Below are 12,654 nucleotides of genomic sequence, written 5' to 3'. Positions count from 1 at the left end.
TGTCAGTGGGTTAAGGAAAATTGATAGAATTTTCCTCTATATATCTTGAAACTCTTGTTCTCTACTCCCTTTTCTATTTTATGAAATATTCATTAATTATATCCACTATGTGCAAGCCATCAACTGCATTTAGAATTTGCAGGCATACGTAAAAATGTAAATGGCGTATTTTATTTCCTTTCTCTTCTGACAAGCTATTATGAACATTCCTTTGTCTACTGTGGAAGAGAGAAGTTCTTATTGAGGAACTTAGTGTCACTTTAGAGTTAGTTTAGAAAATAAAAATGAAATAAAAAAGATAAAGGAGGTAATGGTAATATGCTGAAAATTATACGATTGATGAGAGATATTAAATCTCCTGTTTACAGTTCTTTAAAGACTGCTAATAACGAAATGAAATACAAACTCTGCTGACATGCACAGGTAAGAATTCACAATTAGATTAATCACACTAACTCTTATCCAAATTCTGAGAGGGATTTTTTTAAATTTCTCATTAATATTAAATTGAACAGAATATTGTAGTGTTGTCATATTTCAATTTAGTTTTATATCTTTGGTTACAAATGTATTATATTGTTTCTTTATGGCATGTTACTTGTGTTATGTTAATGTTTCTTCATGTGATACTTTTTTACAGAGCTTTAGCACATAAATATATTTATATAACAAAAATATACAATAAACCTATGTTATGATGGAACATGGCATAAGATGGAACCTCACCTCATTTATTATAAATACTGACAACTTCTATCACATAAAACAGTTTGTGAAAAGATATATTGAAGGCACTCTATCAACAGAGTACTAATAAGCAACATGTTGGATATTTACCTGCAAAAGACAGACAGTACCCAAGAAAATAACTAGAGCTGTTCCAGTTTACTTTCTTTACTGTATTTGGAATGTAAATACTTTCCCACGTCACCCAATCTCACTAACATAAAACAAAAACTAAAGAACTGATAACAGTTAACTTACCTTGTTTAAAACGACTTACTTTTCCAAACTTGCAATGAGCATTATAAATGTAGTAGGCACTCACTAAATGTAGGTAAACCCAAAAGTGCATCTTCTTCTATTTAAATTATGCTTTTAAAACGTGCTTTAAAAATCGTAATCATTATAAACTATAAAATGCCTTGCACTTGCTTGTTCCCCCTACTCACTTTATTTTCACGTTAGTGTTATGAAATTTTTGTCCCTAACACATATGTATTGAAACCTTCTAGAAAACAGTATTGGTACTTGGCACAGAATCAGTATGCTTCCTGAAATACTCAATTGTGAAATGGGAATATCTTCAGAAGTATCTGCAAGGAATTAACAGTTTGGCACTAATGTGTATAACGTAGACTCCTTCCCGTTTTGTTTCTTGGTGGCGTGGAAAATGTCCACATAAATAACTTTCCCTAGTTGAGCATAAGGGTTATTGTTAGACTTGCTATGCTTCCCACCTCACTGAAACATTCATCTTTTCAGAAAATGTTTTAATACAACTCACTAAGAGTCTGTTGTAATTTCATTAAAGATAGTTACTGAGAAAGGTCAGGAGTTTAAGACTAAATAAAAGAAAGAGGCATATCAGTACTACTTAAAAAATATTTTCAAGGCAAGGGGAAAAAAATACTCCCTTAATTCATCCCTGGTTACTGAAAGGTTGGCACAGATATCTTCTTCTGTGTTGAAGGTTTTAATAGCTCTCACAGCATTTCATAAATTTAAACTTGAATTGAAAAGCTTTTCTTGTCTCCAAAAGAAAAACAGTCACATATTACTTACATAGTAATTACAGGCTATGCAGCTGCCCTACAAAGCTTTCATATAAATGTGTTAAGCATGAACTACTACACAAACCTTATTCAAATTTCATTAAATGTTAAGCCAAAGAAATGTCATCCACCACACCAATTGCTTATACAAGAACAATGGCCATCTCCCTAGTCTGAGACCTAAATAATGTAATAGAATCAATGTTGTTGATTTAGTCTACGGTTGGCTAAAAGTTATTACTGTTATTCGTCACCAAGGAAAGAGGTGTCTTTCTCTCTCATTATGCATAAGTGAGGCTTATGCTAATACATACAAATCAAGGAATGAATAAACTCCTCTGAAACATCACTTAAAGACTGGGAATCCAAGAAAAAGTACATGCTTCTTTCATGATGAAATACTGACCTCAGTTTCTACATTGCACTTATCCTTGCTTTAAGCCTTTCTAACAAAACAATTTTAAGCTTACACAGCACTGCCATTTGTCTAATATTTTTAAAATATTTAACTGGTTACACAAAGTACTATAATAATATGCCAGTAAAAAGAATAAAGAGGCCAAAGCTATGAAAATGTTTTAAAGGAAGTTAGTGAAAATAAGATTTCTCATGCTATCAACCTGGTTGTTTAGTGGCCTTGATATCATACCTTCTGATAGTGTAGCTTTAATGCTGTTGTTTGATTTATATGTACCATTTGTACTTTGAAGCAAATGAATTTGGCAAGATTTAGAGAACAGTGTAGCAGCTTAAGTTGTCAAGTTTATGACCTAACACCTACATTAAGCTGGAAATAATCAAACTAGGCTCAATTCATTTTTATTTTATCTTAATTCAGGAACATAGACATGTTAAAATGCAATGCACACTTACAATTCTCTATTTTAATACTTTTTTCAACTAGCTCGTGCTCAATGTTTGAAAATTAACAGGGTGGCCAGTGCTGTTATATGGATATAACGTGCCCCCGATACAATGTGATAAGAAGAGCATGTCATTTCTAGGGTATTCTTTTTAAAAACCTATAAACACAGTCTAATCAGGCTAATCCAAGTTTGGGGGACATTCGATAGCATACCTGGCCAGCACTTCCCTTCAAGGTTGTTAAGGTCACAAAACTAGAAAAACTAAGAACCTGTAACAGGACGGAGGAGACTGGAGAGATACGAGAACAAATGCAGAAGTCTATGATACCCAACTCAGTAATTACCTGAACTAGACTTGGAGTAGAACGAGGACAATGATGAAAACCTGGGAGATCTAAATAATGTATACACTTTACTTAATTATTATTACCTATCAAGGTTTGCTCATTAGTTGTGACAAATGTTTTATAGTCATGTAAGATATTAACAATAAGGAAAACTGGGTGTAGTGTAAAGGGGAACTCTCTGTTACTAACTTTGTAACTTTCCTATAAATCAAAATTATTCCAAAATTAAAGGTTTTTAAAGTTTCAGTGTACAAGGCCATATACTCCCAGTTATTTAAAATAAACCTTTGTTTACACTAGGATAAATTTTACTACAGAATTAATCTCTGCACCTTACATTAACATTTTAAAATTATTTACTACGTGCTCTCAAATTTGAAGAAAGTTGCTGACTATGTATAGAGGATGGACAGTAACAATTCAATAGTGTAAACTCTCCTTGTTTTCTAACCTGCTTCTCCAATGAGAGGGCATGAAAAGCCTCACATTTACAAACCTCTTCTACTAATACCATTCCTTTAAAGATAGATGTCTGGCATTAAAATGATAAAAGAAACACAATGATGACTGTCCCTACTACATAGGCTGAAAAACTAACTGAATTAATGTTTTCACTTGTTTTATTCCCGTAGATTACAAAGAACCTCTCAGTAACTATTATAAATGGTTGGTGCATTTGAATCCAGTGCATTCAATCCATGAGTGACATGTCTTTTGAAGTAAAGTATCCTATCATATCTAGGGATTTATAAAATAGAGATTTTGAAATGAATGTTTACATTTAGGAAAGTACTGATAGCAGTGAAAGCACATAAAAGGTATACAGCTTCTGTGGAAGCATGGTTAATATCAGTCAGTTGAGAGAAACAAAGTTGTTTTGTTTTTTTGTTTGTTTGTTTGTTTTTTGTTTTTTCTCTTTGAGACAGTCTCACTCTGTCGCCCAGGCTGGAGTACAGTGGCACGATCTTGGCTCACTGCAACCACTGCCTCCCGGGTTCAAGCGATTCTCCAGACTCAGCCTCCCAAATAGCTGGGATTACAAGTGTGTGCCACCACACCCAGCTAATTTTTTGTATTTTTAGTAGAGACAGGGTTTCACCCTGTTGGTCAGGCTGCTTGAACTCCTGACCTGAAATTATCCACCTGCCTTGGCCTCCCAAAGTGCTGGGATTACCAGGCGTCAGCCACCGTGCCCAGCCAAAAATTTTTTTTAAAAAAGAAAAATTAGAAAACCGCAGCCTGTACAATTTTATGCAGGCAGTAATTGGAGAATGCATGATGGTTATGATATCAGCAGGTAGAACTAGCAGGAAGGCATAACAAATCTTAAAGATAAAATTACTTGTGTTAAACCAACAACAACAAAACACACTTGAATCACTTATTTGATTCTAAATGGCAAGGTCTTAGGGAAATTTCTATAACAACAAGTTACAATTATTTTTATATATGATGAAAAGCATTTTTGAATACAGGTGAGACTTTGAGAGATTGGGTTTGGGGGTTTTGTGATAAGTACAATAAGAAGGAGATGGAAGAGAAGGTCTCCATGGAGAGATGGAAAAAAGAAAGTGACGGGAGGTCCCTGTGTTGGAAACCCCCTATGTGAAAAATGATGCCAACTACTTGCTACCATTTCAGTGTTGTGCTGACCTTTGCTTGACTCCAGGACTCAGAGTCAGCCACATGAAATAGTCTTTTCTTAGTTATGCTTTGGGCCACAGAGGTGACAAAGGGTATCCAGAGGGGGTGAAGCATGGGAACGGGCAGTCATTGATGGAGGCCTCCAGGGAGCATTCTGCAGGAACAGAATGGTATACCTCAAAGGGTCCAGGGGAAAGAAGGCACCCAGGAATCCTTGGTATCTGGGGATAAGAGGTGGAATGAAGAATCAAGCATTAATGTAGATATTCATTGAAAGAGTGACATTGAAAGCCTGGAGGACTTTAATATACAAACAGTAAATATGTGGCTTGCGTATGTAAAAATCACATGAGTGAAAATATCCCAAGATGTAGGAGTGTTTGGTGGTGGCACTGTAGCTGTCCTTTTCTTTCCTAATTATCCATTGGTTATCTAACGATCTTCCATCCATATGTTGGTCTTACCTTCCTCTTGGCAAGTCTGCATCATCCTTTTTCCACCTCACAGTTGGTTGAGGATCTCCTTGGACTTGACAACGAAATTCTACAGCTTCTTCCTCCAGGACCACCTGGTTAATTGGCCTCCTGAGAAATGTGGGTCGTTCTTGAAAAAAAAAAATGAAACAATGGTAAAATGAGATAAACTATTATGCATGCTTTAAGTACATTATGAAAAAGCAAAGGAAACCTAATTTACTTTTGGTACACAGGTACCTAACTCTGTACCTCAGCTGTGTTTTAATAATGCCTTGTGAACCCAACGTCATTCAATAAAATAAAATATTTTGGAACAAAGAAATAGCTACAGTTTGCACATAAGACCATACAACCTTTGGAAAAAAATATTAAGTTGATTTTTCAGTGAATCCCTGAGCTAAATCAGGTGGATTCTATCATAAAAAATCACAACACTGAATTCTACAGGAAAAGATAGATTAAAAATGATTACAATAATCTATTATCGGGGTTCAAAGTGGGAAAACCAAAAGTTGAAAGGGATAAAAACATTTACAAAACAAATATTAATATTCCTCAAGAATGCTAGAGAAAACCAAAAGATGTGTACTTTCACACATATATTACCTAAATTTTCCCACAGGCTATGATTTGATAAGGACTCAATATTTCCATGATTATTTTAACTTCATGTATGGAAAGCTGTCTACCTGATTATTTTTCTTAAATACAAAGACTGTCATTATTAATTGTTGCAAACTACTTATTTATCAATTTTTTGAGGTTTTCTCCAATGGTCTTCTCTTAAGTGTTTGAGATATTTAACCATTTTTTTTTTTACTTAATTTTATGTTTTTTATTTCTTCAGTATTCTGTTCTACTGTTTTCATCCTTTCTTCTTTTATTAATCTGTATTTGGCACTGTTAAATTGTATTCTAGCACTCTTCTACAAAAAGCTAAAGAAAAATAAGTTCGTATCCATAAAAATCTTTTCCTATCCATAAGATTCTTAGCCTCTGAGGATATAAAATAAAAAGTAGTTTTATGTATCACCAAACATGGGCATTCCTTGTCCAGTTTCTTCCCTTTTGGATAATGGTCTGAAACTGGAAAAATTATCATTTAAATTTTATTAGCCCATATCTTCAAATCAAAACAAATTCAATATTGCTACTTACTGAGGTAGAAAGAGAACTAAGCCAAGGAAAAGAAAGATGAGATCCACAGGAAGCTGACACAATTTATCTGGCCATCTGGACATATTTAGCCACCTAGAACTTGAGTTTCAAACCTTCTAATTTAAAATTCTGTATACAGTGGCACAAAAACCAAAATGTATTTGGCAGGAAACCTTCAAAGAAAATAAATTACTTCAAATAATAGACGTTAAGAGTATAAAATAAGAGTATTTGATTTTATTGACTAAATCAAGATCCATATTTATAAAACAAATGTGTGAGTTGCAAGATAAATATTTTATTGCAATAAAACTAACTATCATTGGCATTTAGAAGGAAGACTATTGTATCTCTCCAGAGAATTTGACAGTAGGGATCAAAATTTTCTGCATATGCTTGAGTATCTGTGCTCTGGGACTCAAAAATCCCAAGCAATAAAACAAGGCAAATAGAATTTTATCATGAAAAATTTTGTAAACGCAGAATTGACAAGCAATCCATAAAAACTAAAGATAAACATGGTTGCATCTAAGGATTTTAGACACCCTGAATAAATTAGCAGCAAATTGTGCCCCGTAGACAGCAGAACAAATCTGCATGTCGGATAAAATAATTTAATGTTACTTTTTTCAACTCTGGACACTATGTGCCCAAAACAGCTATTTTGAGGCTTGCATAGTTGGTATTGAGCTATCATTTCTGGTAGTTAAATAGGCAATAGGATTAATATATCCTTATGAGGGTCCCAAATGTTAATAGTAAAAAATAAATCATTAGCATAGGAAGTGGAATCGACTTTTTCTGTGCTATCAGGTGCAGCTATTCATCCAGTTCATCCAAAAACTACATTAACCCAATGTTAAAGAGGTTTGAGACACTATTGGTATTACTCAAGATTGAAAAATGATTCATCAAGAGGAGGTCTTTCCTGTTCCCTTTGATTTTAGTGGGAGTAGCATACTACATCCTGACACTGGGATGAACAAGCTAGAGAAGTCTTCCTCTCATCCACTCACTCACTCAGCACATATTAACACAACCACTCCTAGAGGCTTTCACTAAGTGTCAAGCTGGTGAATAGTGAGTAGCTTAGTTTCACTGGGGAAAGTGGTGAGAGACAAAGCCAGGCAGAGAGTGTGAGATAAGACCACGAAGGCCCTATTCACCACTCAAGGACTGTAAGCTCTGCCCTGAGGTTGATAGAGAGCTATTGAAGGACTTTAAGCAAGTAAGCAACGTGTCGAATAAGCATATGAAAAAAGTCATGTTGGTACGTCTGTGAAAGATAAATTAGAAGAGAAACATAAAGTCGTGAATTAGGTCAAAGACTCTTGTAAGAAATTATTTCAGCTTAAACTGACACAATGGTTCATAGGATGTGGAAAAGGGGACAGACAAGAGAGATCAAAACTGGGTGATCAGTCAGACGCATAGGGTGAAAAGGAAACTCTAGGAAGTGTCTCAACTTTTCATTTGGCAAATTGAAACAGACCGGCAGGTAAAACATGGATTGTGTGTGAGTGTGTGCATGTGTGTGTGAGTTTGTGTGTGTAAGCTCCTTTCATCATAGAAATGGTAAGGATGAGAAAAATGAACCTCTTATGCCTAAACCATTGTTAGGCAGATTTCTATTACTTGAAGTCAAATAAAATTTTAATGAGATAAAGGAGATTACTTACATAATAGGAAGAGAAATAAAGATAAATATGATCAAATCTGTAGATAAAGCCATTGAATTAAAAAAAATCTAAATAAAGAAGGAATCAAAAAGACTTTTTAAACGTGATGAAGACATTTTGCCAGAAATTAAATGCCAAAATCCTCTTAAAAGTAAAATAAGGGCCGGGCGCAGTGGCTCATGCCTGTAATCCGAGCACTTTGGGAGGCCGAGGTGGGCAGATCACGAGGTCAGGAGATCGAGACCATCCTGGCTAACACGATGAAACCCCATCTCTACTAAAAATACAAAAATTAGCTGGGCGTGGTGGCGGACACCTGTAGTCCCAGCTACTCAGGAGGCTGAGGCAGGAGAATGGTGTGAACCCGGGAGGCGGAGCTTGCAGTGAGCCAAGATCACGCCACTGCACTCCAGCCTGGGTGACAGAGCGAGACTCCATCTCAAAAAAAAAAAAAAAAAGTAAAATACAAAAGTCATGCCCATTGAAGTCTGGAACAAGACGGGCATGCTGGCATTAAAAATCAGTAAGAAAAAGGAAGTATGAGCCCTGAAGAAGAACCAAAGCAACCATTACTTACAGACACTCTGCAAAATATAACAATGCAGAACAGTGGCTTCGATAACTGATAACTGCAACAAAAATAAGAAGTCCATAGGATAATTGCAGCAAAACTCACAATATTGGAAAATGCGAGATTTTAGGATAAATTGCAGCAACTTATACATTGAAAAACTGTTAAGTCATTGCAATATTAAAACTATCTACCTGTCTAATATGAAAAGTTTTCATGACATTATGCTGGGTATAAAATAAATTGAAAAACAATATGTGAGACCAGTTCCGTTAAAATACTTATATTTTCAGGCAAAGTTTGTGTATGCTTTCCTTAACATGCTAACAATCACAAAATCACAACATATAATTAATCCAAATGGCAAACGTTACATCAGAGATGTCACAAAACTAAGCTGTCCCTTCCTCAAGGGGATACCATCAGGATCCTTAAGGGTTTTTTGGTCATGGTACTTGTTCTAAGCCTCATTGTTTTATATGGAGACACGTGCAGGCACTTGATTTATAATTTCAAGAAGAATCAAGATACAGGATCCCTGCTGCTGTTCAAATGAACTCAGCAGGGGTGCGGGACTTCACAATGAACCTTCTCTCTTCACTGCTACCCTCAAGCAGAGTCCAGTTGCTTAGCAACTGGATAACCACAGGAACATATGTGGTATACGATTTTTGGAAGCCTGGCATTGGCTCATGGTGAAAAATGTAATTCAATGGATAGAAAACCAAAACAAAGCAAAACAAAGGCAAAGAATAAATGAGATGAAAGTCGCCTGCACATGCATGACACATCAACACGGGTTTTATGCCTGGGTATTAGGATGTGCTGTCCAACACGTGACACGGGAAATTCCTGAGATACTGGAGCTTGGTCACATATTTTAAAGTATTATTCTGAGAATTTCCATAGCACCCTTTCTAACAATTATCTCTAAACTGTGTTATTCATTATTCCAATTGTTTTCTGTTAATTATACTAAACTCACCTTCTGCTTTGCAACTTTCATAATTACCCACAGAAAACGTTATGTTAAAAACTGTAGGTTTGCCTAACATTTATTTAAATGGAAGAAATTTTTTGTAAGACCTATTTTCCACTTTTCTTAACCAACTTTATTTCCAAAAAATCTGAGAATCAGAAACATAAATATGAAGACTAAAGAAGTTGTACAGGCCAAAAATGTATTTCAAATGTGTTGCATCTGCAGTGGCAATTGTTACAATAAGCCAAACACAAAGCCAAGCCCCTTTCAGACACAAATTTTAAAAATTATAAGGAAGTAACTTGAGTCTCCCCTTTTGACTCAAAATAATCTCCAAAAAAATGAAAAGCTAGAAGGATTAGAAAGTAAGTTGGTAATAGAACCATCCAATACATTGATAAGCGATCACACTCAATACCTATTAATGCTCCATAGAGTTTGGACAATTAGAGCTCTGTACAATTAAAATAAGTATGCATGAAAATCTTAAACTATTGAATAACAAGCAAACAATTTTAAAACATGTCAAAACAAGGTCACTGGTTTTTTCATGTTAATACCTTATGTCTGACCACATATTGAAAAACGGGGAAGAAATCTCAAGGGTCGTTTGCTGACTGCTTATCAATTAGATTAGAGCCTCTCTGAATGGGCTGATCTCTAATTATATAACTGCAGAGTGATCAGAGGCAATGTCTTTGCCAATGCAATTAACATTTTTTTATGTGAGATTAACAGGATTTGAATCACCTGCATAACTTGCTTACAAGGTTAATCTCTCTTGGGACAGTAGTGTTGTTTGCCAGTGTGTTTCTGTGAAGTACAGCTCTCAAGTAGTCAATCTTGTCAATTTAGTTCCAAATTGGCATTTTGGAAAAATCCAACTTTATATACAGCTATAATAAAATCAAATGCCAAGTCTCTTGTAGTTATGATAAAAATATTCAGAAAGCAAATATACAATTTAACACAAAATACCATAAATCTGAAATGTGGTTGCATAGTATCTCTTAAGTTCCTTAGTTACATGAAAAAAATTAAGTGCCCAGCAAACAAATTTCTCTTTTTAACTGTATTCAGTCATTGAAAACAGCTTTAAAATTGTCAATCACTGTGTTATAACAGCTATTTCTCAAATGACCATAAAATTTTAAAAATAAACTTCGCTTAACATTATAAAATTAGTGTTATGGCAATAATTACATAGGTAGAGTTCTTTAAGTCCTGTAAGACCAAAGCTATGTAATAAAAGGACATTAGAGTTAACCACTGCTTGTAAACCTTATCTCGACTTCAGCTCACCCAGAAAGAGCTGCCACCCTGTAGTGTCAATTAAATTGGAAGTCAGATGGCCCTGGTAGGTCTCCTTCTATTTAACTGGGCATGAATGAGGTGAGGGTGGGTTTGATAGTCATTGAATGTGAATTATCACGCCCTTCCAGAAAAAGACTGAACGATAATGATCAGGCTGTCTGAATGTGATTAAATAAATCCTGACTGCATTAGTTTCTTTTTGGCTAGAACTTTCCTTGCCTGAGAAAATTCATCCTATGAAGCAAAGACAAATATAGATAAATCTTCTCAGAGGAAAAAAAATGCCTCTCTCACCACATATTAGAGGCAAAATTTCATGTTATTGCTGATAACATGATATAAGACTCCAGGTGAGAGCAGGGGCTCTGCCTATTCATTCCACCATTAGTATTTAAGCACTTAAACAGGGCATGGGACATAGTAGATGCTCAATAAATATACTCAAGAAAGGATTATATTGCTGACAACAATCTTAATAACACCTCATGTTCTTATACCACATGCTACAAATAAAATACAGATATTTCTTAAGGTGTGGGTCCTAAGGATCTTCTCTAATAGCATTATCTCTGAATATCTCAACTACTCTTATGCTATCAACGATTATCTCTCATTCAAAGACTAAACACCAATATCACCAACCCCAATCTCTGTCCTCATCTTCCCCAAAATGGTTAGTTCTCAATCTGAACATCATACTGTGAAAATAATCAGTTGGCACAGAGTTTCCAGTAATCCTTTTGGAGAATAACAACTAAATATGAATTAACAATAGATCATGTGCCATTTGAAAAAAGCTTCCAGTGAAAAGACAAAGAACAATGTGGTATGGAGCCGTGGTGGTGGGGGATGGTGGGGAAGAGAAACTAAGAGGAAATAAAGGCAGAGAAGCATCACAAGATAATTTTACTTAAAAAAAAGTGTTATTAAAATTCTGTGATACAGCAAAAGAAATTATCAGAGTGAACGGACAACCTACAGAATGGGAGAAAATATTTGCAATCTAAGCATCTGACAAAGGTCTAATATCCAGATGTACAAGGAACTTAAACAAATTTACAAGAAAAAACAAACAACCCCCATTAAAAAGTGGGCTAAGGACATGAACAGACACTTCTCAAAAGAAGACATTCCTGTGGCTAACAAACATATGAAAAAAAGTTCTACATCACTGATTATTAGAGAAATGCAAATCAAAACCACAATGAGATACCATCTCACGCCAGTCAGAATGGCAATTATTAAAAAATCAAGTAACAACAGATGCTGGTGAGGTTGCAGAGAAATAGGAATGCTTTTACACAGTTGGTGGGAATGTAAATTAGTTCAACTGTTGTGGAAGACAGTGTGGCCATTCCTCAAGGATCTAGAACCAGAAATACCATTACTATTATGGAGTATATACCCAAAGGAATATAAATCATTCTATTATAAATATACATGCACACCTATGTTCATTGCAGCACTATTCACAATAGCAAAGACATGGAATCAACCCAAATACCCATCATGGACTGAATAAAGAAAATGTGGTACAAATACACCATGGAACACTATGCAGTCATAAAAAGGAATCAGATCATGTCCTTTGCAGGAACACAGATGGAGCTGGAAGCCATTATCCTTAGCAAACTACTGCGGAAACAGAAAACCAAACACTGCATGTTCTTACTTCTAAGTGGGAGCTGAACAATGGTAACACATGAACACATCAGGGGAACAACACACACTGGAGCCTGTCAAAGGGGCATGGTTAGGGAGAGCATCAGAAAGGATAGCTAATGGATGCAGGACCTAATACCTAAGTGACAGGTTAATCTGTGCAGCAAACCACCATGGCAC

At 35.3% G+C, this 12,654-nt stretch overlaps 1 protein-coding gene across 23 annotated transcripts in view; it reads right to left on the bottom strand.

Moving 5' to 3' along the window:
- The window catches only part of ROBO2 (roundabout guidance receptor 2), a 609,610-nt gene that overhangs the window by 156,068 nt on the left and 440,888 nt on the right, over nt 1-12,654 (bottom strand). For all 23 annotated transcript variants that reach the window (XM_054551634.2, XM_054551635.2, XM_054551633.2 and 20 more), the window contains exon 5: nt 5,097-5,235. In XM_054551634.2, the coding sequence (XP_054407609.1) occupies nt 5,097-5,235 (139 nt within the window). The remainder of the gene's footprint in view (nt 1-5,096; nt 5,236-12,654) is intronic.

The sequence above is a fragment of the Pongo abelii genome, chromosome 2 (assembly GCF_028885655.2).
Source record: "Pongo abelii isolate AG06213 chromosome 2, NHGRI_mPonAbe1-v2.0_pri, whole genome shotgun sequence".
Lineage (NCBI taxonomy): Eukaryota > Metazoa > Chordata > Mammalia > Primates > Hominidae > Pongo > Pongo abelii.
The sequence above is the reverse complement of the archived record's forward strand: the minus strand, read 5'-3'. Positions and strand labels throughout refer to the sequence as shown.